A 27072-nucleotide genomic window follows, 5' to 3' on the forward strand; every position below is an offset into this window, starting at 1 on the left:
AAATATCCGTGGCAAAGCCCTTGGACGTTGTTGCGCCAGGTACGTATAATGTGCACCTATGAGCTAGACTCCAGTCCATCATGAGCAATGGAGGTTGAAGCTTTGAGAATGACAGCCACTGTTGATGGTAAAACATCAAAAAAATCAGCAAACAGATGTTGGCCAAAGGACCAGAGACAGAAGCCAACAGATAGTTCGTCAACAAGTGGCCAGGAAAGCCTTAACAATATTGTGCATATTTAAATCTTAAATCTTTTCGGATCTGTAAACACTTTGATTTTTGTTTCTTTGTGTTGCATTTACTTTGTACTTGTTTTACTATACTTGAGAATGTTAGTGGTTACATTATGAACTGTGCCATCACGTACTGCAACTGTTTCTGCTGTGTGTCCAAATGTAATATGTCATAATTGTGGGTTCCAAGTGAAGGAGTTGAACTTCTACTGGCCAATCATGATGTTGAGTGTCAGTCACTGAGGTTCAGCTGTTTTCGAACTGTTCTGCCCTCTTCTAAAAATTTATGCATTTCATACAATTTTCACCATACTGTAACATTATTCAAGAAATGATTTTAGCTGGTTTTTCACCTTTCAAAAGCATAAAACGGATCACTGATTGATGTTTAACTGATGTGGAAACTTCATGTGGACACGCCGTTGTTATATGTAATATTGAGATTATCAGGTCATCCAAGTGATGCCAACCTAAGTCATGAAATTACAAAACTCCTCTTACAAACTGTTTCACTTCTGTATCACAGGGTGTATATGGCCCGGGAGATCCGGGAAAAACCCGGGAATTTTTTAGAATTCCGGGATTTTTCATTGTTTTAGATTTCAGTTAAAGTTTTGTAGGATTGATGTGTAAGATCTGATACGCTGACAAAGAACTTTAGTCCACTACTGCTGAATAATACTGTAGCAATGAAACATAAATCAGAGAATAACACCAAACTAAAAGTTTAGTTGCATAGAAAATGGGTAATTTACACAGTGCACAGACCAGTTTGCCGACACCGAAAAATGTCAAAGGCTTTAGGTCGAAGATTATGCAATACGTCCGTAACATGCATTCGATGTGCATGACGTCACAATTGTTTACATTTCTAACAGATCACCCAGAAATATTACGAATAGTGGCTTAAGATGCGTTACTTTCAAAGTAAATTTCCACGCAAGATGATTTATGTTACGTGTGAGAATGTGCAGTGAATTTCTTAAATCACAGGGCATTATAACTCTCATTCAAAACATAACACTTTGAGAATCAGCCATTTGAAAAATGTCGGGCCCAGAAGATAAGTCATTTATGCCACTATTTAAAATTTTACCGGCACATTTGTATTTGATATGACTTAACGTGTAACACATGCTAAAAAAAAGACCGAGCTTTAAGTTAGTTTTCATATTTAATGTTGTTCTTTCATAGATAAAAAATTATGCAATCGATGGCAAAAAGTGTAGTTGACCTTCAAAAAAATGTGCATAATGTGTTACTGACCAATGTCACAAGTCTCTTCATGCCAGAACACTTCGACTTTTCTACGCAACTGATAATCATTTTGGCACGATTTTAATTGCCAAATTAGAGCCTGTTAGTAGGCCTACGGACTTCCTATCATTGTAGGACTAATAACAGTGGATGCCAATAGACGATGCAATTCTCGTTCGTACATACACATCTACTTACGAGTTAACCGGTGCAGAAACGCACTTAGCCGAGTTGAGCGAGCTCGGCCTACCTTCGTAACGTACACGCCGCGGCCTGTCTTTCTCGTAGGCCTCGTGCTCTGAATAACTGCCGTCATTCGCTAGCGAGATTACGTGACATGAGCTATTACTGGCTGACAAAAGTGCATCGCTCAACGCAATCTCTATTTTAGAGTTTCGGAAGCTGCCATGCTGTAATTTGTGTTATTTGTGTATATACTTTTGCAATACGAAAATAAACTCTGTGTATATTGTCTCACATCAAACAACTTTCCAAACGCATTGTTTTTCCTGGATTTCGTTTCCTAAAGTGCTGGGACGTCCTCCGCCGGTATAAGACCTTTACGCTTCACAAGACTGATAGGTTTTACAGCTCCGAGGGAAAGTATACTGTTATTTAACATGGATGTATTTTCATCCGCTTTATACGTAATTTAATCCGGGAGAAATTGTGTTTTTAACTGGGAAATCCGGGAAAAATCCGGGAATTTTTTATTCTTGTCCACGTAGACACCATTTATCAGTTTGTCTCTCTGATTACTGAATGTCCCTCGTGCAAGTCGGTATGTGTGGGCTCACGATAAACTGACTACCCCAGAGAGCCGTCATTCGTCTATGCAATGAAAATATCCAGGAACGGCAGAAAAATGTCGTCCTCTAATTTCATAATGATCAAGATGTTCTTGTTAATGGAGTTAAGTTGATGTAAAATCTCCATTAATTTATCTTCTCCGGGAGGCCAGATTATGGTAGTATCACCCACCATATCTCCAAAACGCAGTTGATCTAAGGGCTGCTGATTCAAGGGCTCTTTTCTCAAAGTCCGCCCCTAGAATGGTTGGCAACCACAGGAGAGAGAGGGCTACCCTTCGTGACACCATCAGTCTATTCAGTATATCCATGCTTGAACATAAAATACGATGATCGAAAAGAGTGCCGAAACAAAGCAGTGATGTCCACCTGAACCATATTATCAATTAGTGCCAGAGAATTTGTGAGATGGACTTTTGTAAAAAGAGACACTACACTGAAGCTTACTAAATGGTCCAAACTACTTAGATGGTGATACTTGTGGGATATGTTTTGTTTAAAATAGTAACAATCCTCCGTAATTTTGAGGTGAAAATGGTTTCCCACCTACCATTTAATACTGCTGACTTGCTGCGACCAGTGAATCACAATTTGTTATTCTAGAAGGCTGGAATTTACAAAATGTCTTGTTAGTATGGTATGGCTTGTATAGGCCAGACAACACACTGTGGAAAGACACTATACCAAACATAAACACTACAATCTCCTTATGCAACTGAGCAATAATTGTGGCCACAGCAGGATCTAACTGGGACTCCATTTTTAAAAAAATCTGTGGAAATACGCGTCCTGGAAAACTGATGAACCATGACAGCAGCTACCAATTGGATAATGCACGGAATCCAATCATCTTCACCATTTGCTCAAATCAAAGACAGCATAATGCACTGACAGTCACAGTGAGTGTCAACACAGAAGACAACTGGGTTCCGCAATTCTCCCAGTGAAAGTTCTGCCGCCAGGAAGTGTGGTCCGTCTTTCATCACGATTTTGATGCATGTGCAGAATACTCACAGTGTGTTATATATTGCGGAATAAAGGATGTGTTCGTTAGTCTGCAGTGTCTCGCCTGAGGATGATTGTCAGGTGAAGTCGAAATATCATGGAGAGTAGTTGACAGAGACTGTGTACAAGCTCTAAATATCCTGAAAATTTTAGAATGAGTAGCATAGAGTTGATTGTCTTCACACACCTTGGCCAGCTGAGTTAATATCCTGTCTCTAGTGCCCTCGATATGTTGATGGGGGATCCTAAAATCAACTTGATTCAATATTTCAGCGATCCAACTGTTTGCCATCTTCAGAGAATGCTGCTTCTGCTGATGAGTCCTGCTGAGAACTGATGTCAGGCTGCAAATCGATGTTCTGTATAGACCTCCATACCGTACACGGTGCATGCACTGTCCATCACAGTTGCTACCCTTAAAGACTAGACAAGTGGCGCCGTCCTTAGTAGAACACCAGCAGCAATGATATATTACACTCAGGGTAAATCATTTTCTAACAGTCGGACTGGCTGCACTGAAGAAAATTTTGTTTTGTTGTGGGATAGTACAGGATTCCATGTCCTGCTAAGAGGAAACCCATTGTCTCTATTAATTAAATTATCCACCTAGTTAATTTCAGTTGCCTCTTCATGGACACTGTTCCAAAAATTGAGTTGAACAGCAGGAACCTGAAGAGAATGTCACCAATGTTTACTGTATTTTGTTCAGTTTATTTTACTCCTGCGAGCAGTGTGGTCGTGACAGCCATATACTGTAGTCATGAGTATGTGTGTGTGTGTGTGTGTGTGTGTGTGTGTGTGTGTGTGTGTTGTCCAATTCCAGCTAAGGCCTTTTGGCAGAAAGCTTACTTGTTTGATTGTCTTTTTGTTGTGCCTCTCTGCAACTCAACATCTCTGCTATATGGTGTGTAGCAGTCTGTCCTTTTCATAATACTGTCACTATTCCATCCTGGATTTTTCATTCTTTTAGTTCACTACCTGAGTGTATTATACTTTATCTAACAATGCTAGTTTTGTGGTGGTGGAGTCAACTTTTTGAAACCATCTGCCTGTTGGAGTAGGTTAAGGTCCAGAATGTGATACTGTGCTGTCATTCACCCTAGTGGATCCTGGTTTGCGAATAATCGACCAGAAGAGTAAAACACTTTTAATAGTGCTGTAGCCTGACATTTAAAGTAGTTAGATGGTATGGCGAAGGTTATAGGTTAGAATCCCATCAGGAGCACTTTATTTTTTTAAAACCTTAACAAAATGTCTGTGATCATTATTTTCATTCAGTTAATTATTATTATTATTTTTATTATTTATTATTACTAACACCATTAATTCCCCTTTACAGAGAGCTCTAAAATACAATCAATTTTCATGGCATTTTTTCTGTCTCTCTCTCTCTCTCTCTCTCTCTCTCTCTCTCTTTTTTTCTTCCCAAAAACGTCTCTTGAATTCACTGTGTTTCTTCTTCCTCTCTTTCCACTTCTTTCCAGTTTTCTTCTCTTTGGGTGTTAGCTGAAATTTCTGTTTTTTTTTTTATTTTTTTCTCTATAGTTTTCCCTGTCTGTCATGTCTTCTGTGGAGATGTCCAGTTTCTTGAAGTCTTCCATGGTTTCCTTTACCCAGCTGGTTTTCTTTTTATTGGTTGTCACTATGTTAAAAATTGTATTGGTCAATCTATTTTCGTTCATCCTATGTATCTATATGTAGAACTTTGCCCTTCTTTTCCTGATATTTGTAATTGTCTCTGTCTGTTAGTACAGTTCTTTTGTCAGTCTTTATCCAGATCTCTTTCTGAACTGGCATGTAGATCTCTCTCAGTATTTTCCTCTCATGTTTTTCCATCTCCTTAATTTTCATTCTTCTTTTGATTACTGTTGTCTTTGAGGCGTACAAGGCCTCTGGTAGGACTACTGTACTGTAGTGTGGTAACTTGGCATTGATGGAAATACTTCCTTAGTTGTAATGGTGCAAAGTACATTTGTATGCTTTCTGTTGTTTTGTTATCCTTTCTTCATTGAATATCATGTTAAGTCCTGTTCAGTCCAGGTATTTGAAGCTATCTACTTGTGTTATATGTCCGTACTTTGTTCCCAGTGGATTTTGTGTCCATATTTTGCATTTTATATATATATATATATATATATATATATATATATATATATATATATATATATATATATAAACAAAGATGTGGTGACTTACCGAACGAAAGCGCTGGCAGGTCGATAGACACCCAAACTGTGTCTATCGACCTGCCAGCGCTTTCGTTCGGTAAGTCACCACATCTTTGTTTTTATATATAATTTTTCCCACGTGGAATGTTTCCCTCATATATATATATATATATATATATATATATATATATATAATAGAGAGAAACATTCCACGTGGGAAAAATATATCTAAAAAGAAAGATGTTGAAACTTACCAAACAAAAGCGCTGGCAGGTCGATAGACACACAAACAAACACAAACATACACACAAAATTCTAGCTTTCGCAACCAATGGTTGCCTCGTCAGGAAAGAGGGAAGGAGAAGGAAAAAAATGTCTGCTTGTGTCTGTGTATGTGTGGATGGATATGTGGTGTGTGCGAGTGTATACCTGTCCTTTTTTCCCCCTAAGGTAAGTCTTTCCGCTCCCGGGATTGGAATGACTCCTTACCCTCTCCCTTAAAACCCATATCCTTTTGTCTTTCCTTCTCCTTCCCTCTTTCCTGACGAGGCAACCATTGGTTGCGAAAGCTAGAATTTTGTGTGTATGTTTGTGTTTGTTTGTGTGTCTATCGACCTGCCAGCGCTTTTGTTTGGTAAGTTTCATTATATATATATATATATATATATATATATATATATATATATATATATATATATATATAATGGAAGGAAACATTCCACGTGGGAAAAATTATATATAAAAACAAAGATGAGGTGACTTACCGAACAAAAGCGCTGGCAGGTCGATAGACACACAAACAAACACAAACATACACACAAAATTCAAGCTTTCGCAACAAAAGACAAAGAGTTTGGGCAGAGATGTCAGTCGAGGCGGAAGTGCATAGGCAAAGATGTTGTTGAATGACAGGTGAGGTACGAGTGGCGGCAACTTGAAATTAGCAGAGATTGAGGCCTGGTGGGTAATGGGAAGAGAGGATATATTAAAGAGTAAGTTCCCATCTCCGGAGTTCGGATAGGTTGGTGTTGGTGGGAAGTATCCAGATAACCCGGATGGTGTAACACTATGCCAAGATGTGCTGGCCGTGCACCAAGGCATGTTTAGCCACAGGGTGATCCTCATTACCAACAAACACTGTCTGCCTGTGTCCATTCATGCGAATGGAAAGTTTGTTGCTGGTCATTCCCACATGGAATTCATCGCAGTGTAGGCAGGTCAGTTGGTAAATCACGTGGGTGCTTTCACACGTGGCTCTGCCTTTGATCGTGTACACCTTCCGGGTTACAGGACTGGAGTAGGTGGTGGTGGGAGGGTGCATGGGACAGGTTTTAAACCGGGGGCGGTTACAAGGATAGGAGCCAGAGGGTAGGGAAGGTGGTTTGGGGATCTCATAGGGATGAACTGCCTACACTGTGATGCATTCTATGTGGGAATGACCAGCAACAAACTGTCCATTCGCATGAATGGACACAGGCAGACAGTGTTTGTTAGTAATGAGGATCACCCTTTGGCTAAACATGCCTTGGTGCACGGCCAGCACATCTTGGCACAGTGTTACACCGTCCGGGTTATCTGGATACTTCCCACCAACACCAACCTATCCGAACTCCAGAGATGGGAACTTACTCTTCAATATATCCTCTCTTCCCATTACCCACCAGGCCTCAATCTCCGCTAATTTCAAGTTGCCGCCACTCATACCTCACCTGTCATTCAACAACATCTTTGCCTCTGCACTTCCGCCTCGACTGACATCTCTGCCCAAACTCTTTGTCTTTAAATATGTCTGCTTGTGTCTGTATATGTGTGGATGGATATGTGTGTGTGTGCGCGAGTGTATACCCGTCCTTTTTTCCCCCTAAGGTAAGTCTTTCCGCTCCCGGGATTGGAATGACTCCTTACCCTCTCCCTTAAAATCCACATCCTTTCGTCTTTCCCTCTCCTTCCCTCTTTCCTGATGAGGCAACAGTTTATTGCGAAAGCTTGAATTTTGTGTGTTTGTTTGTGTGTCTATCGACCTGCCAGCGCTTTCGTTTGGTAAGTCACATCATCTTTGTTTTTAGATATAAAGAGATTTGTAGTTCTGTTTTGGCTGAGGTTTCATGTAGTGTCTCTAGAGCTTCCTTGGCTTCTTTTCAGTTATTTGTTATGATGGTTATGTCATCAGCAAAGGCCAGAAATTTTATGTTGACAGTTCTATCCTTGTGTCTCCCCATCTTTACCCCATTGACTGCTTCATCCCATGTCCTGATTATTTTCTCCAAAACCAAATTAAATAGAATGGGTGACAGCACATCTCCCTGCCTCACTCCTGTCTTGATTTCAAATGGTTCTGAGATCTCTCCCATAAACTTCACTTTGGATGTTGCATTTCTTAATGTTTTGTGGATTAGCTTTCTGGTTTTGTTGTCCACATTCATTTCTTCCAGTGTGTTGAAGTGTGTTTCTCTATCTATGGAGTCGTAGGTCTTCTTGAAGTCGACAAATGTTACTGTGGTGTTCCTGGACTTCCTTGTTGTCAATACTGTTCTCAGGCACCAGATATGTTCACTGCATGGTCTTCCCTTTCCAAACCTTCCTTGGTATTTTCCTCTCTGCATATCTATTTGAGGCTCTAGCTGATTTAACAAGACTTTTGATAGAATTTTGTACGTCACAGGCAGTAGCAAAATTCCTCTGTAGTTATTAGGATCAGTTTTGTCCCCTTTCTTATGGAGGGTGTGTATTATCGCTGACTCCGTCTTCTGGTACCTTTTCTGCTTTCCAGATGTTTTTGATGATTCTCTGTGTTTTGGGTGTGATGCATTTGTGGTCTAATTTCCAGATTTCTGCAATCAGTCAGTCTTCTTCAGGTGGTCTGTTATTTTTCAGTGATTTTATTATTTTCATGATCTCATGTGTGAGTGGTTTGGAACTGAGTTTGGGTTCTGGCTTCTCGAACTGTAGGATCTTTATTGGTTTATCACAGTTTAGTAGTGTGTCAAAGTATTGCACTAATATTTTACAGTTCTTTTTCAGGTTTGTCTCCAGTGTTCCATCTTGTCTTTTGAAGTGTCATATTTTCTCTGAATATTATCTAAAAAACTCTTGTGTTATTTTTATTGAAGTCTGCTTATATCTCTTTCAGTCTGTTGTTTTCATAACCTCTTTTCTCTACGGATTATTTTCAAAGTGGTCTTCTGTATCCTGTTGAATTCTTCCCATTTCTTGGCTGTTCTGTGACTTAAATTTTTTCCAGGCTTGTATTCTGTCTTCTATAACTCTGTCATATGTCATGTTCCACCACCTATGTTTCCTTTTTCTTGTTGGTGCCCCAGTTGCATCTGTTCTTTAACTTTTTCTGGCAGTTGTAGCTAGTCGTTACAGTCAATTTTCTCAATTTTTTCTGTTATTTCTTTCTTGTTTAATTGTAGGTACTCTGGATCTGTTCGGAAATTTCTGCCGATTCTCTTAATTTGTCTACTGGGTATAAATTTTGCTTTAATTTGGGGTAGGTGGTGGTCGGATTTGAAATATCCTTTCCTTGTTCTTACATTCATAATTTCTCTGGTGTTTTTCAAGGATATCACAATGTGGTCTATCTGAAATTCTTCTAGGGCATGGTTGAGGGAATTCCAAGTTCGGAGTTTCTTGTGTAGTTTTTGGAATTGCATAGACATAATTTTGAGGTTGAAATTCCTGCAAAAGTTTTATCAGGTTCTCTCCATTCTTATTTGCCCACTTATGGTCCATGTGTTTTCCTGTTGTGTCTTTGAATTTTCTTTCCCTGCCAAATTGGACATTGAAATCTCCTAGTAAAACTTACACAAATTTCGTGGGGATTTTGTTAGTGGCTTCTTCCAGATCTTCCCAGAAACCTTCTATCATCTGTGAGTTTTCCTTGTTGTAATTGTTTGTGGGGGCATGTGCACTGATTAGTGTATAGGCTTTGTTTCCATATCATATCCTGAGTGTTGATATTTTTTTCTGATTTTGAGGTGAAGTCTATTACAGAGTCCAGTATTGATTTATGCACTACAAATCCCAATCCGAAGAGTTTGAGATTTCTTCTTGGAAAAGTTATGGCTGGTTTAGCTTTGTATATTCTGTAGTTTTCCGAGTCAAAGTGGTTCTCGGCTGAGAATTATGGTTCCTGTGTTGTCAGAATTTTGATATTTAATTTATTTATGGTGTTTGTCATTTGTCTCAATTTACCTGGCTTCAGTAGTGCATTTGTAGTGAGTGTTGAGGGTTTTTGAGAAGCTCTGATTCTTCTCTTCATGACATGCCTGATACTATGGAATCCGATCATCAGGTCTATTACCTAATCTTATTGACTGGGGCTCAGGGTAGTGGATTCTTTCCAATTGCTTTGTCATGATTATTGGTGTGTGTTGAGGTTTTGGTGGTGAAATCCCAAAGGATATCTTATAATTTTCACTGGATTTTTGAGTTCCATAGGATTCAATCACAGCTGAGTTCACTGGGCCACAGACGCTGACCAGAGTACCAGTGGCTACCACACCATGTCTGGAGTTTGGGGTTTCACCTGTGAACCCTATGCAGGGGCACTCACAGGGTGCTACTATCCAGAGCCAGATGGACCCAGGTTTTTTTAATGAGGTTGTTACTCCCCCCCTCCTTTTTCCACGTCAGTTGCAAGATGAGATCCCGGGCTTAATACTGCCAGTTGCAGAGTTCATTCAGTTAATTAGTTTAAATTCAATTAATTAGTCAGGATTAATTAATTAGTATGTCAGAGGTTGGATAATTTACGTAAATGGTGTGTCGAATGCTGCCACCCTGCTGCCACCCAAGGCACCACCATCCAACCCCTATCACACCCACAGTGTTCCTCCTTGTCCACCCCTCATAGCAGCTAACCCTGTCTAGCTGACCTTTTCAACTTGCCACATCCCCCAAAACTCCCTACCAACCCTCCACCAAATCCATAGCTAAACCGTTCCTGTAACACCCTCAGCTAAATAGAAGTTTCAGTCCTATCCAAAAGTGCCACCTTTAGCCCTACACCCAAATTTAATCATGCTGGACTTGTTAAAGACCTCTTGGTCCCTGCAATGAAAGCACCTCTCTGTCACCAATCCCTTCAACCAAAACCACCCAAATTCCAACATTGAACCCATCATCTTCCAGTTCGTACCACTGTCCAACAGTGATTCTCCCCCCTGCCTCTACCACCTAACAACCCACTGGTCACCTTCCAGGAATTTCTTACCTCCAACTTAACCTGACCATCCTTACCCAGGTCCCTTTCTCAAAACACCAAAATTTCAGTAGAAGGAAGAACAGCCATAGACAACCTCAAAACAAATCCAGACCTAATCATCCCACCTTCAGACCAAGATTCTGCCACTTTGTTGTGAATCGCAGCAACTACCTGACAGAAGGCCAATTATCTGACTCCTCCACCTATGAATTCCACCAGAGTGATGCCATCCAAGAAGTCCAACACAAACTCCAATCCCTGCTTAAAGCTTTAGGCCCTTCCCAGAACATCTGCCCTGAATCCATTTCCCTCCTCACCCCTATGACACCCTGCACACATACCTTCTACATGCCTCCAAAGTCTGCAACCCAATAATCCTGGATTATTGGGTTATTGTGCTCCCACTGCTCCCACTGCTTATTGTGCTCCCACTGGTTATTGTGCTCCCACTGAAAGAATTTCGGCACTCATTGACCAACACCTCCAACCAACTGCCCATAATATAGCTTCCCACATCAAAAACGTTAACTGCTTCCTTCACTGACTCTCCAACATTTCCACCCCTTTACCTCCACGATCATTACTCATCACTGTTTATGCTGTCTCCCTGTACATCTACATCTACATCCATACTCAGCAAGCCACATGGTGGTGGCAACAACATCTACCATGCCCTGGTCTTACCACTACTGAAGACTACCTTTCCAAACGTCCTTCAGACTCCAAACCCACTAGTTCATTCCTCATACACCTTACCAAGTTTATCCTAAGCCACAACTACTTCTCATCTGAAAGGAAGGTATATAGACAAACCTGCAGCATAGCTGTGGGCACCCACATGGCACCCTCCTATGCCACCCTTTTTATGAGCCGTCTAGAGACGACCTTCCTAGCCTCCCAAACCCCAAAGCCCTAGTCTAGTATGGGTTCATTGATGATATCTTCACAATCTGGAGCCAGGCCCAAGAGACCCTATCTTCATTCCTTCACAATCTCAAACCTTCTCCCCATCAACCTCTTCAACCCAGCGTGCCACCTTACTAGATGTTGGCCACCTCTATGACGGCTCCATCTGCACCTCTGTCTGCATTAAGCCCACCAACTACCAACAGCACCTGCCTTTTGACAGCTATAATCCCTTCCACACCAAAAAATCCCTGTCATATAGCCTGTCAACCTGGGGATAGCGTATCTACAGTGACAAAAACTCTCTTGCTCAGTATGCTGAGGGTCTCACACACCCTCAATCCTCCCACCAACCCCAAAAACCAGCCACAAAGGAGTGTCACCTTCATCACCCAGTACCACCATAGACTGGTGACAAAGGAACCATACCCTTCGCCAGGCCTTTGATTATCTATCATCATGCCCTGAAATGAGGGACAACCTACCCAATATACTTCGCACCACTCCTAAAGTGGTGTTCCATCGCCCACCCAACCTCCACGACATCGTAGTCCATCATTATGCCACTCCCAATCCCAATTCGTTCCCACAAGGATCATATCCCTGTGGAAGACCCACATGCAAAACCTGCCCAATCCACCCACCCAGCACTTCCTATTCCAGTCCTGTCACGGGTTTGTCCTACCCAACCAGAGACCGGGCAACTTGTGAAAGCAGCCATGTTATTTACCAGCTCTGCTGCAATTATTGCACAGCTTTTTTATATTGGCATGACTACCAACCAGCTGTCCACCAGGATGAACAGCCACTGCCAAACTGGCTGAGAGCAAAGTAGACCACCTTGTGGCACAACGCGCAGCTGAACATAAAACACTTGAGTTCAATGGCTGCTTCACTACCTGAGCCATCTGGATCCTTCCCTCCACCACCAGCTTCTCTGAACTGCACAGACAAGAGTTATCCTTACAGCACATTCTCCGCTCCTGTAATTATCCTGGCCTCAATGTAAGGTAATGTACTGTCCCCAAACCCTCCACCCAACATATTCCATCCCACTCTGTCGTATCATCTCCTCCCCATTCTCATCTCCCACCCTGTTTATTTGCAGCCATCTGCCAACGCATCCAACCATCTTTCCCTGCTCCCCTCGTTTTTTGTCCTTCTTCCACACCTCCCTAGCCCACAACTGTAAATAATACTTAAGTTAACTTCCACCTAAATAAAATATGTGTTTTTCAGTTGTTCTATTACACCAAATAATTATAAGCTAAAAATACAGTTGGGGCTCCTTCTGTCGTATCCTGTAGTAATGCATGAGTTCTAAGACAGAAAGACACGACAACATATAGGTAAAGACATCTAGAAAATCCAAGTTTGTTGCCAAGTCTGTACTAACACTGTAGTATCACTAGAGAGGCTGAGTATCTGAAGAATAGAACACAACACAGCAGAGCTGATGATAGCTTGCGGCAGCCTCTTGTGCTCTTTGATAGCAACCCAGGAAGGGTGAGCTAGAAATGTCTGTTGAGTAGCTGTCGGTTGATGGCTGCAGATGCTATGCCTATTTCGGCAGCGGTGTTGGGAAATCTTGTGTCTACTACTGGCCTAGGAATTCACACACCCAGCATGGTGTCTGTGGCAATGATAATACATCTTCAATCTAACAATGTCTTTAATATTCGTTTGGTTGCCTGCCAGTGCACATTCAAGTCATGCAACAAGTTCATTTGTTCCTAGCTTCCTTTTTTTTAACATCATAGCCAATAATCTTCTTTTGCGCATTTAAGTTGTAGTGAATTTGTATCAATATTCTTTAAGTTTTTTCTGATAATAATGAATACTCACCATACACCTATTGCCAAAATATGGCAATGTCTGTGATATAAAAGTTTTCGTCATGTTACCTTTACAGAGCCTAAGAAATTGGACTTTGCTTTGAAATTCACTATTGATCATGATCCTTCATTTTCTGAAATTTGTCTTAAAATCCAAACTGTTTACCAGTTTTAGAAATCAGGAAGTAGTTCCTAAAAGAATATTCAGGACTGTCCTTAGTTGTGGATCTGCCCTTTTGGAACAGACTGATAAACACAAAATTTAGAGTTTAGTAGTATGTAATCGGAGAAGGGACAAAATCTGTGAGGTTATGTTATGAAAATGGTGACCATTTTGGAAGCAATGGCCTTGGATACAACTTGTGATTTTAAAAGGGAAGAGGGTCATGTGACATATCCAACATAGGGAGAATTACACAAGAAACCTAGTCGTGCCTTTCATTTGAGCATAGCATTATTCATTCTTGAGTTGTTTTGCAGTTTGTCCAGAACAAGCCAAATGCTGGTGATGACCCACAAAGGCTACAGGATGTGCTCAGCATATTATACAGCATGTTCTAGGCTTTTGATTATCTGATTCATCCATTCCTTGTGGGCCTTAAAAACACTTGTATAGGAATGCAATAACAAGCATTTACAATCTGCTCTCTGAGATGTACAGCATTTCTGATCTTTGCTGCATACACAGCAGCATATCTGTATGGGTAAAAGTCTAGTGGACTTAAATCCAGGGAATGTGACGGCCACTCCACTGGATCTCTATGACCCATTCATCTCTGGGAAACTGTATATCCAGGTATGTCTGGACAGCTAGTTCATGAATGAAGTGAGGCACCAACCTACTGAAAGAAAATTGGAAATGTCCCATATCCAGATAGCAACAACGGCAGTGCGTCTTCTCCTAACAACTGCAGATAACAAGCTGCTGTTAGTGTATCGTGAGTGGAGGACGACCAACTATATGAGAACCCCATATTCCATCACTTTTGATACACCAACTATATGTGATGGATCCCTCTAGTGAGACTGGACTGTTACCTGTGATTGTGCGTCCAAGGTTTTTGGGTGTACTACTGGATGCAATTGTCTAAGGTCAACAATATTTCGGCGAACAACCGTTCCAGCATCATCAGGTGGTACTGATGCGATGAGGGGTCTACGGTGCACTCCAGGTATACAGGGTGTCCCATTTATCTTGACCACCATAAATAACTGTTTGTCCTGGTGCAAATTACAAAACATTTCAAGCAAATGTTCTTTAGCTTTCAGGGGTATATCAATCAGCATGATTGCCTTCGTTGTAGCTTTGTTTTTTACTAAGATATGAACAGCAGTTTGACTTTTTTAAATGGCGTACTTTATTTTTTATTCGGTAATTCATTTCCTCTCCTAAAGACCTATTCAAAAATGTATCACAGTGTACCATTCACTGGAACACAACATTATTAATTGCATAAAACAACACTGACTTTGAGACCGGGATTACAAACTCCTCCAGTTGCTGGAGTTGTCAGAAAACAAATGAAAACCAAGTAAAAACATAACACAAAATTGACTTTGACTCTCCTGTACCATTGCCCAGGAGTAGAATATTCAAAGGTGCTCAGAGTGGTACCCTGGACACCGATACACTGGTGCACTTGTTGAATGAAATAATTGTTTACTGCTTCCAGTGTTGCCTGCTGAAGAGAATTACAAGCAAGCACGATACGATCCTCCATGTCCTTTGGAGTTGTTGAAATATCGTGGTAGACAACGTCTTTAATGCATCCTCAAATAAAAAAGTCCAGAGGATTTAAATCGGGAGACCTAACAGGCCATGTAACTTTTCCTCCTAGACCAATCTATCTGGCAGGATACCTTCGGTTCAGAGCACGACGTGCACACAAGGCATTATGTGCTGGACATCCACCGTGTTGATACCACATAAGCATTCTGGTTCTTAGCGGCACTTCATCCAGAAGAGGAGAAAGAATTCATCTGAGGAAGTTGGCATACGTTGTGCCATTTAGACTACAATTAATCAAATAAGGGCCAATAATTGTAGTACCAATCATCCCACACCAGACGTTAGCTTGTCATTGACGCTGATGTTCAACCTGTCTAAGCCATTGCGGGTTGTCGCTGGACCAATAATGCTTGTTCCTTGTATTTACCTGTCCTTTGTTTGAGAAGGAACATTCATTGGTAAATAGAACATTGGAGAAGAAGTTCGGGTTGGCAAGGATTTGCTGCTGTGCCCACCAACAGAATCGTACACGATTCTGGAAATCATTCCCATGCAATTCTTGATGTAGGTATACGTGGTAAGGATGGAACCGATGACTTGTAAGAATACGATGTACATTGGTTTTAGGAATGCCAATCTGGTATTCAGGCCATCGCGTGCTCACATGTGGATTCATAGCAACGGAAGCGAGAACAGTAACTTCAGCAGCTTTGTCTGTGCAAGTGCTACGACAATTGCGTTGTCATGGGTTGATACTTTCCGTTTCCTGAAGCAACAAGACGAGGAAACATCGGTCGTGAAGGTGGATTCGTGTGAGGAAATCGCTCTCTGTACAGTTCCACTGCCTGTGTAGCATTTCGCCTCCCTTCAACAACAACAATAAAAGAAACGTTATATCGATGCAGTTTGTAGGAAGGATATTCTTTACTGTATGCATACTCTACACAACGGTATTTAAAAGGACTGAACTACTGTACTAAGTGTACCTGTACACAAGAAAACAGTATTGCAATTACTGTTCTGCTAACTTATGTTCCCCATAGATGAGTAGCATTTCTACCTTCAATGCATTAGTGTACATTCTACTCACACAACTCTTCAACGGATGATGGTTGATGGAATGACGGGCGTGCATCCTACTTATGTTTACATTTGTGCTCTGTCAACGTAATCATGTGGATGTGTTCCATTACTTCAAGTACCTGCACTAAGCACTGGGAGTGTCAACGTCACTGTTGTATTATGTAATTAATAACATTGTGTTTCTTCTTCTTCCGGGGTTTCGTCTTCCATGGTGTTCGTGGGTTCTTGCATTTTTGAATAGGTTTTTAGGAGAGGAAATGAATTACCGAATAAAAAATACATGGTGCCATTTAAAAAAAGTTATACTGCTGTTTATAGCTTTGTAAAAAAACAAAGCTATAACGAAGATAATCGTACTGGTTGATGTCCCCCCTGATCACCAAAGAACATTTGCTTGAAACATTTTGTAATTTGCATCTGGATAAACAGTTACTTAGGGTGGTCAAGATAAATGGGACACCCTGTTGTATATACCTGCACATCCAGAGTTCTGGCCTTGCAGGCTCCATGTCATGCCCAGTGGTGGGGGGGGGGGGGGGGGGGGGGCTGACCCCAGTAGAGCTCATATTTTGGCTGGAGGGTGGAATACTGGCATAATTTTGTAAGCTATATTGCCAGCAAATGGTATGAGAGCGGTCTTCTTTTTTTTTCTACTTCCGGGGTTTCATCTTCCATGGTGTTCTTTGGGTTCTTGCGTTGTAGGGATGTCTGACCTTGTTGGCTGGTGTATCCATTTTCGTGGAAGATAGATGCCAGGTGTCGCAGTTCTGCCTTCAAACTTTGTTCATCTGAAATGGCATATGCCCTGCATACAAGGGAGTTCAGCACGCTATTCTTTTGCAAGGGATGGTGGCAGCTGGAGGCATTTGGATATAAATCTATATGAGTTTGCTTGAGATAAAAGCTGTGGGCAAGCGAACCATCAGATCTGTGTTGAGCTAGAAGATCAAAAAATGGAAGTTTGCCATCTTTTTCTGTTTCCATGGTAAATTTGATATTTTCATGGGTGGAGTTCGATGTGCAAATAATTCCCACACTTTTTCTGGTCCACATTGCCAAATGACAAACGTATTGTCGACATATCAGAAGAAATGGACGGGTTGTAGTTCCTCACTTTTCGGTGCTTTCCCTGTGAAGTTCTCCATAAACATATTTGCTACAACCAGCAACAGAGAGTTGCCCATTACCACTCCATCAGTCTGCTCATAGTACTGTCCATTGAAAATAAAGTAAGTTGATGTTAGGACGTGTCTTTAAAGCTGCGTCAGCTCCGAGCTGAACATCTCGTTGATTTATTTTGTAGAGTCTTCTAAGAGGATTCGAGTGAAAAGTGAGACGACATCAAAACTCACAGTAGGCTTATGCAACCTCTACTCTTTCAGCCCACTGATGAAATCTCCCAAGATCCGCAAGTGGTGTATGCACTTTACGACATAAGCCCGGCATTGAACATTTATGTTGTAAAGTGTACACACCAGTAACTGGCTGATATACTGAGCCCTTATGTCGGAAAGTGTACACATCACATACGGAACTTGAGAGATTTCATCAGTTGGCTGAAGGAACTGAGGCTGCAGGAACCTGATGTGAGCAGCACAGCAAGTCAGCAATAGCAGAACGCTACATTGAGAATGGACGTTCAATGAATTGTCAGCAAACAAAAGTTTTGGCCAACATGAACAAATTTTGTGACTCCATTAGTAAAGAAGCTATTGAGAAACGTGATCAATAATTTAATAAACAGGGACATGGGTTTCCAACTATGTCAGGCATGGGAGCCAGTACTTAGCTCAATCCCCAGCCCCTGCGTACCGCAGCTGCATGTCCCCCCCACCACTAAGCATGGCACAGAGTCTGCGAAGCAAGAACTCTGGACCAGCAGTTATATATATTGGGAGCACACCAAAGATCCGTCATTCCATCAGTAGGAACCGATGAGCTCAGCAGTTTGGTCCCATAAGATCTTACCACAAATTTCTGAATTTCCTCATTCCATCAGTACCACCTGATGATGGTAGAATGGTTGTTCACCGAAATATTGTGGACCTTCAACGATTGCATCCAATAGTACACCTGACAACCTTGGAAGCATCATATATGCTGCGAAAGCCTCAGATCACATATCAATGAATCTGTTTATTTACTTTTATTTTTAAATTGAAATTAGCTTCCTCTGGGAACAGTATGTCATCCAACTTGTGTGTCACAGATTCTACAAACAGAACACGATGATATGGTTAGTTGTTGGTGAGATTTTTGACAGGTACTGTTTATGTGTAGTGAAAATACTCATTATTAATATATGTCTGACTCCATTTTCTGGGAAGGTGCGGCAAGTACTGTGCTCTGCACTCTTAATGAACAATGCTTGAACAGCACTTGATGTTGCTGCCTTTACAGATAATTTTAGTCGTCCAGCTTTAGGTTGGTCTGTGACAGAGCCAGTTTCACAGAATTTCACTTGAAGTTTCACCATTATACTGTGGGTAATGGATGATCCATCTGGGTGGCACTGGTTGAACTACTCAGCAGTAATGTAGAGGACACTGCCCTCTACTGATATCAGGATGCTCAGTAGGGTTGGTGTGAGTTGATTCCATCAACTTTCACCTCACCTGTAAGGAAGAAACATGTATCGTAACTCGAAAATGAATAAATGTGTGCTCAAGTAAGACACTATTGTTTTTCTTGTGCCATTCTTACCTGTTTTAAAATGTCATGTGCCTCCTTTGTGTTATTATCAGGTGCAGAATTTAAAAATGAATGTAAGAATTAACATTTTATTGTGTACTAGAGTAAAGCATTATGCTTATGCTACAGCAGAGATCCTGAGTCGGCGATAGGCACAACAAAACTTAAAGCTTTCAGCTAGTGGCCTTTGTCAACAATAGACACATATATGAGCACCCGGACACACACACACACACACACACACACACACACACACACACACACACACACACACACACACACAAAACTGCAGTGTTAGGCAACTGTTATACTCCATCTTGGATTTTCCATTGTTTGATTTTTTGAATTATGCTTATCCTTACAACATACTAAATATGCACTATATGAAACATAAACACACAAAAAGTAGCAATATCAACAGATATACAAATGAACACATTTTTTTGACTACAATTAAATAATAGTCCTCTGCATAAACTCCCAGTCGATATTTACTCAGATATTGAACCCCCCCTCCACACAACAAAATGCTAGTTTCTCTCTCTCTCTCTCTCTCTCTCTCTCTCTCTCTCTCTCTTTCACCACTTCCAATTTTCTCTTTCAGCTTGTGTTTGTGTCTGTTGGAGCCTCCCGTCAGCAGAAAAAACGTGATACAGCAGGTGATATACCATCTGTACTGCCTCCTCCACCTCGTGAAAGCCTACCAACTTTGTTGTTACTGCAACAACCTTATTTTGAACAACTGTTCAGTCTCATGCAAACATTATCCAGCATGAAGACCCCTGTCAAAGGAGGGGTAAGTACACAGAGTCACATGAGATTTATATTGTTTTGTCTAAATAATTCTGTATGTGAAATAACGGTAAATTACCTTCTTTCAATGGATGCATTAGAATATAATAGATATTTGTGTTCCAGTACTTACTACAGTTGCAGTTTAAGTGAACCAGATAATCAAAAACTCTTTAAAATTTTGACAGAATGTTTTTATTTATCATTCAGTATTCATATTGCATGGGAATCAGTTGAAGTTTTAATTTTCAGACATTGCAGCAGAAGAAAATAACAAGTTGAAACTGTTAACCTACAATGTTTACTACAGGCAGATAGAATATCTGTGAACTGTGACCTTTTATTTTAAAAGAAACTGAAATTGGCCTCATATAATTCGGTGACAGAGTTAAAATATCTCCCCTTTAAATCAGTCCACCAAAATGTCATTATGCTTCTTCCACCAAGAGACTGAGAAAGATGGTGTAGTGAAGCCTTTTTGCTTTTCACAATATATATAAATGACCTAGTAGATAGTGTCAGAAGTTCCATGCGGCTTTTCGCGGATGATGCTGTAGTATACAGAGAAGTTGCAGCATTAGAAAATTGTAGCGAAATGCAGGAAGATCTGCAGCGGATAGGCACTTGGTGCAGGGAGTGGCAACTGTCCCTTAACATAGACAAATGTAATGTATTGCGAATACATAGAAAGAAGGATCCTTTATTGTATGATTATATGATAGCGGAACAAACACTGGTAGCAGTTACTTCTGTAAAATATCTGGGAGTATGCATGCGGAACGATTTGAAGTGGAATGATCATATAAAATTAATTGTTGGTAAGGCGGGTACCAGGTTGAGATTCATTGGGAGAGTGCTTAGAAAATGTAGTCCATCAACAAAGGAGGTGGCTTACAAAACTCTCGTTCGACTTATACTTGAGTATTGCTCATCAGTGTGGGATCCGTACCAGATCGGTTTGACCGAGGAGATAGAGAAGATCCAAAGAAGAGCGGCGCATTTTGTCACAGGGTTATTTGGTAACCGTGATAGCGTTACGGAGATGTTTAATAAACTCAAGTGGCAGACTCTGCAAGAGAGGCGCTCTGCATCGCGGTGTAGCTTGCTCGTCAGGTTTCGAGAGGGTGCGTTTCTGGATGAGGTATCGAATATATTGCTTCCCCCTACTTATACCTCAAGAGGAGATCATGAATGTAAAATTAGAGAGATTAGAGTGCGCACGGAGGCTTTCAGACAGTCGTTCTTCCCGCGAACCATACGCGACTGGAACAGGAAAGGGAGGTAATGACAGTGGCACGTAAAATGCCCTCCGCCACACACCTTTGAGTGGCTTGCGGAGTATAAATGTAGATGTAGATGTAGACCTATCTATCGCAAGAACCCTGATTTTATTTTACTGTAATCACTTTAGACAAATACTGGGTTGGCCAACAAAGCCTTGGCAGATATCACTGTCCACATCATCCCAACCAGAGCTTTTATTTCTTCTGTAAAACTTTAATAACAAGAAGAGGTTTAATTTTAGTTTTGCATTTTCCTTCCAGCAAGACGTTGGCATTAATTCCCCCTCCTTTGCTACACCAAGGAGCACTAATTCTTCATTTGTTTTAAGATTAACAGAGATGTGAGTAGAGGAAGATATACAATGGGAAAAATAGAAAGACTACTACTGCTACTTTTGATTTAGGGACAATAAATTGTAGAACTTTAGTATTGAAACTAGGTTAGTGGGTTTGGAAGAGGAGTTTAGGATGCTCACAGGGGACATAACAGGATTATCAGCCGTGCAGCGAAATAACAAAGAACAGATAGAATTAAAATCAGGACATGTTTTACTACAGTGCAGCAGAATCAATGAGTAGACATTCTTGTGAACAAGAAAATTAAAAACAGCAATACAATTACCTCCCATCACTGTTTTCTGTTTTGAAGTATAGTTTTAACCACCACTGGAGAGATGCACCTGCCATGGTTTCACCAGAAGTCCTTCTGATGTCAGTTTTTGGGGTTCTTGTAGAGCTTTCACAGTTGGCATAATAGTCATGGAGCACATGAAGTCTTCACTGTGCATTTACTGTGGAGGAAGTTCCTACTTTATGCCATTACCCCTTTTCACATGACTTCAAAGAGTTGGACTTAATGAAGACTAACACATTAGTTTTTACCGCTGATGTAATTATTTGGGGCTAAATAGAAATGGAATTACAAACCAAACTAGAGGTATGAGGACTTCATGAAAATGGGTCTTAAAAAGTCAGTAAAACCAGTTAACTTGGTTATATAAGTCATGTAGAAACTCTCCAACAGCCCATTTAATAATTGGAGATGAGGAGATAGGAGCCCCACACCAGGTCTCTGTGCTGAGGCTGGGGAAATGCCACTCACCATCCGGTGGCAACTCCTTGTGGGCTGTCATGCATGCAAGTTTGTAGCTGCTCCTTATTTACTAGTGTACCATACCATTGCTCATCCAGTTATACAATGCCTTTTCTCCAGTCGTCCATGAGCAACAAGGCCATTTGGAATCCGGAGGAGCATGTGCTGGATGCTGAAGTCCCTTGGTGTGGTGCAGATACACCCCCCAAATCAAACGTTTTAACCGACTGCCACCCTGTTTACTGCAGAGGTCCAAAGTAATTTCAGATTTACTGCAGTGTAGGAGAGGCTGCAGTCCTGCATATGTTTTAATACGTTATTTTAGCTGAGCATTTCAACTATGTAGCTGTATTTGTTGGTGGGTGTAAACAGGGGCTCCATTGATTGTCCTGTTGTTTTCCCTGATCATGTCCTCAGGATTTGGTTCCCTCAAGAGTTTACTGTCTTCAAAGCGGAATTATACACTATCTTGCAGACACTGGAGCTGATGAGATGCATTGTGAGTGTTAAATTCCTCGTTTGTTCTGATCCCTAAGTGCCCTTGATTCTCTACATCACATGGACCCAGCAGATGAATTCAACAGTGCGGCTGTGGTGTATTTCCTCCCAGCCTCACAGACAGGTTGAGCTCTGTTTTATTTGTCTCTGTATAGGACACAGTCCTATGATACTTGTGGTATGCCACATTTCAGTGAACTATATTTTGTATTCAGGCTAGAGGTCAGCAGCTATTTTGTCAACTGATGTACCTTCTGTTTTAAATGACAGTGACATGAATGTGAGTAAGTATTTTTGAGCTTTATGCCATGTCCAGCTTGTTCTCTAAAATGTTACGACAATGTTTTTGATGTGTTATTGGGGTGGCTAGCTCATCCACAGTTTTTGTCAGCTAGCTGTGCATATTCCTGTGAATCTATTTTAGCTTTCCTCTTGTCTTGTGTTTTAAATGGCAGTTTTGGTACATGTGACCAATTTTTATACATGATGGGAGAGAGTGAGTGTGATTTTATCTATCATTGCTTTTTATTTCTTTTATCGCATTTTCTACCTTTTAACCCCCTTTGTTTCTACTAATTATGTAAGGGTGCTGATAACCTCATTGTTGAGAGCCCATCTTACGCACACACACATGCATGTACTAAGAGATCAAAAGGGGGTGAGTATGAGCATAATATTGTGGACTGCATGCTTTACGAATTGAGGCACCACTGTTATATCAGTTATAAGAGGCTTCCTTCATTCCTGTTGTAGTTCTGCAACTATGAAGAGTCTGAGAACTGTGGTCATGCGGTCACTTCATACTCCTCAACTCGTTCTCTCTTACTGCTCTTACTGAAGTATGAAGGAGTGTAAGGCCAGTTGTGACTTACTGTCAGTACAAAACCACTGACAAGGCGAAACAATGGTTGTCAGGATCAGATGGCCTTTAATGAAGATGCGTTTTGTGAGACTGTGTAAGGTGTAAGACAAAATTTGTTGATACAGTGTACACAATTACAAATGTGTTCCATTAGAAGAGGAGTGATGTCTAGAACAAGTTTCATGCTATAGTCCATATTTCACATGAAAAACAGACAAATTTTGTCATATTCAAACAATAAGGTTGTATTCTTGTTTGTTCCATGTCCTCCATCAGATAATATATGTACTTCATATACTAACAAAGAGATAGAGGGGCTGGCCAGTACTTACCTCAGCTCAGTACAGCCGATAGATATATATCGGCTGTACTGAACTGAGGTAAGTACTGGCCAGCCCCTCTATCTCTTTGTTGGTATTTGTTTCACATCTTTATATGAGATTTTCCATTAATCAATATATGTACTTCATCATACAAAAACTGGCCATGGAGAAACATCCCTCTTATATCCCTGTGACCGAAAAGCGTGCTATTTCTGTTTCTTTGGACATGGCAACTTGTCTTTATGGGTTAATAGTGAGTTGGGTAGTTTATCATTCATTTCTGTTAACTTTTTTCAAGACCATTATAAATTTATTTTAATGATTAATCACCATTAAGAGATTGCACTTCATCCTCACATCATGTTGTCTGGAACTTTCATCACAGACTCGGTAACATCTCGAAAGTGGCTCAACTCTTGCCCAGTCTTTCCTTCTCATCCCATCAGGTAAGTCTCCCCTGACCTGGAGTACTGGGTAACTTTATTGAACTCTACCCCTGTTTCTAAACCTCTCCAGTCCTTTTCCTTCACCCCTCTTCATTCCTCCTCCTGGTGGCAGAAAAAGGAGCCACTGGCTCTGAAAGCTTGCATATGTAATACCTATTTTAATATGTATGTTCTGCCGCCACTACTTGATGTATAGATATTTTATGTGTCCGACTGCACTATATTTTCAAAAATTGATTATTTTTGTTGATGTAACGTAATTGTTAGGCTTTCTCTTAACATATAATAAGTATTAAAATAAATTTAAAGCCACCTTCGAAAAAGTTATATATAGTGTGTGTATGTGTGTATAAGCAGAGCAAAATTCACTGTTAACCGATCAGTCATTATATTTGTATATAATAATCTCTATGCCCAGTTGTTGCTTATGTTATTTAGGTCGGACATTTTCCTACCTTGCAACATTTCAAAATGGCTATAAAGCTGAAATCATGATTATCTTAAATAAATGAATAGTAATCTACAGTCTAGTTGTGGAAATTTCTGTAAAAGAGGTCGCATGTGTAACAGGAATGGCACGAGTCCACGGTTATACTTGAAAACTCGTGTACTTGCTCTCCTTTCTGAACAAGTCGAGTCCACTTGCACTGTTAAAGTTTAAAGCTAGTGCACAGATCTCATTTGTGTCCTTGAAACCCCCCCCCCCCCCCCCCCCGCACACACACACGCACACACAAACAAACACACACACACACACACACACACACACACACACACACACACACACAACAGAGTGGGTTGGTCCTCCATTTTGAAAATAGAACACTGTAACTTCTTAATTCTATGATGCAGTACTTAGGGATACTTTGGGGTGAAACATTTGATCATTGAAGAAACTCGACCGTGTAAATGAATTTCCAGTTTCCCAGATTCCATTCAGTTGGCATACTTATCTCATCATGCCTGTTGTTACTGAGGAAATGTGTTTTCAGTACTGTACAATGAGAATGAACCTATAGGAATACCATGTAAATCAAACAAGGTGTAAATGCCATGTAACCAGAACATCGGAAGCTCCACGAAGGTGTTCGTGGATGATATCTATAGGGAGGCTGCAATGCCAGAAAACTTAGTGAAATGCTGGAAGAATTGCTGATTACCTATCTTCAAGAGATACATAACTAGCAACAACAATGTGAAGTGACTGCACACTTTTGCATTTGTGTGAAAAACCAACATTGAGTCAGTTAAATGATTTGGTTTCTGTAGCGGCTATTTTAAGACCAGCTTGCATAAAACATATGTCGCACATGCACACTAATGTATAAACTAGATGAGCAGCATGCTTTGGACCAAATAAGAACAGTTTCCAGGTAACAAAACTGAAATTCCTCCATTTTTGGCTACAGGAAGCAAAAATAAGTAAAATAAAAAATGTGAGAGAATAGTTACGGTTGTGGAGGAGCCTATTGGAGACCTTCGAACTGAAGCTGTTGAATTGTATATTTTTAAAGGGTCTTAAGTCAACCAATATACATTTGTGAGAAATTGGGAAAAACCATTTAAATTGCCTAATAATTTTGCATACACATCTTTATTGGCATTGCTATGTTATATGATGCCAATGTGGTTGTCTGAAAACCGATTGAATTTTTAATGTTACAGTTTGGAAATGTAATTAATCACTGAAAGCTGGAAACTGGTGCTCCACGCTCCCTGTCCCCCTTTAGTTACATGCAAAAGATACTGAAAATGAAAATGCACTCTCCTTTTTTTCACGTAAATCTGATGTTGATTATATACAAATAACTTGTACAGTTCTACATTTTAGAATACTAAAGACTCATTCTGCAGGAATAATTAGTGTTTGCCAGTCCATTCACTTATTGCCTTGGGCATCCTTTGCAGGTGACTTCAATATTTCTTCATAGAAAGAGAGGTGTTTGTAGGCAGGTAATGTTGAAGTTTTTCCAAGTTGTTGATTGTATTGGACTTAATTGGAACCTTACCAAATGGAGATGGTAATTTTTCTGGCGCAGGCAGTGGACCACATTTTAGGCCCAGAAGAAAACTGTGACTAATCAGTCCATTGATAATTGTCGAACCTATAATACAACCCTTTCTTGTGTTATCAGAAACAAAAAGAGCTGGTACAGAATAAATGTCAGCTTCCCTCATGTTCCAGTGCATTGAGTTTCTTCAGAAATTATTGTCGTCCCGTAATACATGTGCCACCATGACTCGAACATAGTATTTCAGTAGCAGCAACTGCTGTAACAAGAAATTTGGCTGGTTTCAAACTTGTAGGTATCACTAATGTGACATCATGCACAGCAAACGATCTGTACTGTTTTTTTTAGTTTCATTTTTATAATGCTGAATCTTTGTCACAGGATGAAAGACTGGTGTCCTCTCAGTGGAAAGTAATGTTGAATTTAGTTAAATCTCCCAGAATCAGTTAGTTATAACAGAAATCTGCTGGGAGTGTGATTTGTATTCCGAGCTGAACTGTCATTTGAGAAGATTGATGCATCTTTGCTTTTAAATGGCATGAGCTGTTGTCTGATGCCCCTATCAAAATTACGTTGTTTTTCAGAATCTTGTAGAATGTACACAAACTGACAACGAACTGATACCATATAAATGTCAGTGTGTGTAGTCAACTATGTAGTATCTGAAGCAATAGAAATCTCAAAATCACAAAATTCCAGACTGATGCCCTTTTAAAAATATATGATTCAGTTACAGTAAAACAGATGTATGAAGAGGGTGTCTCCCTCGTGGAACTATCAGACTTACTTGCATTGAAATGTTACAGAGCAGAGATGAAGACCTTGTAATGATTTGGG

General features: G+C 40.5%; 1 protein-coding gene across 1 annotated transcript in view; it reads left to right on the forward strand.

Annotated features, from left to right (window-relative positions):
* LOC124602586 (ubiquitin carboxyl-terminal hydrolase 34) overlaps positions 1 to 27072 on the forward strand; it is a 499996-nt gene that overhangs the window by 183665 nt on the left and 289259 nt on the right. Inside the window, exon 21 of the mRNA XM_047136330.1 lies at positions 19531 to 19722. Within this exon, the coding sequence (XP_046992286.1) occupies positions 19531 to 19722 (192 nt within the window). The remainder of the gene's footprint in view (positions 1 to 19530; positions 19723 to 27072) is intronic.

The sequence above is a fragment of the Schistocerca americana genome, chromosome 1, assembly GCF_021461395.2.
Source record: "Schistocerca americana isolate TAMUIC-IGC-003095 chromosome 1, iqSchAmer2.1, whole genome shotgun sequence".
Taxonomy (NCBI): domain Eukaryota; kingdom Metazoa; phylum Arthropoda; class Insecta; order Orthoptera; family Acrididae; genus Schistocerca; species Schistocerca americana.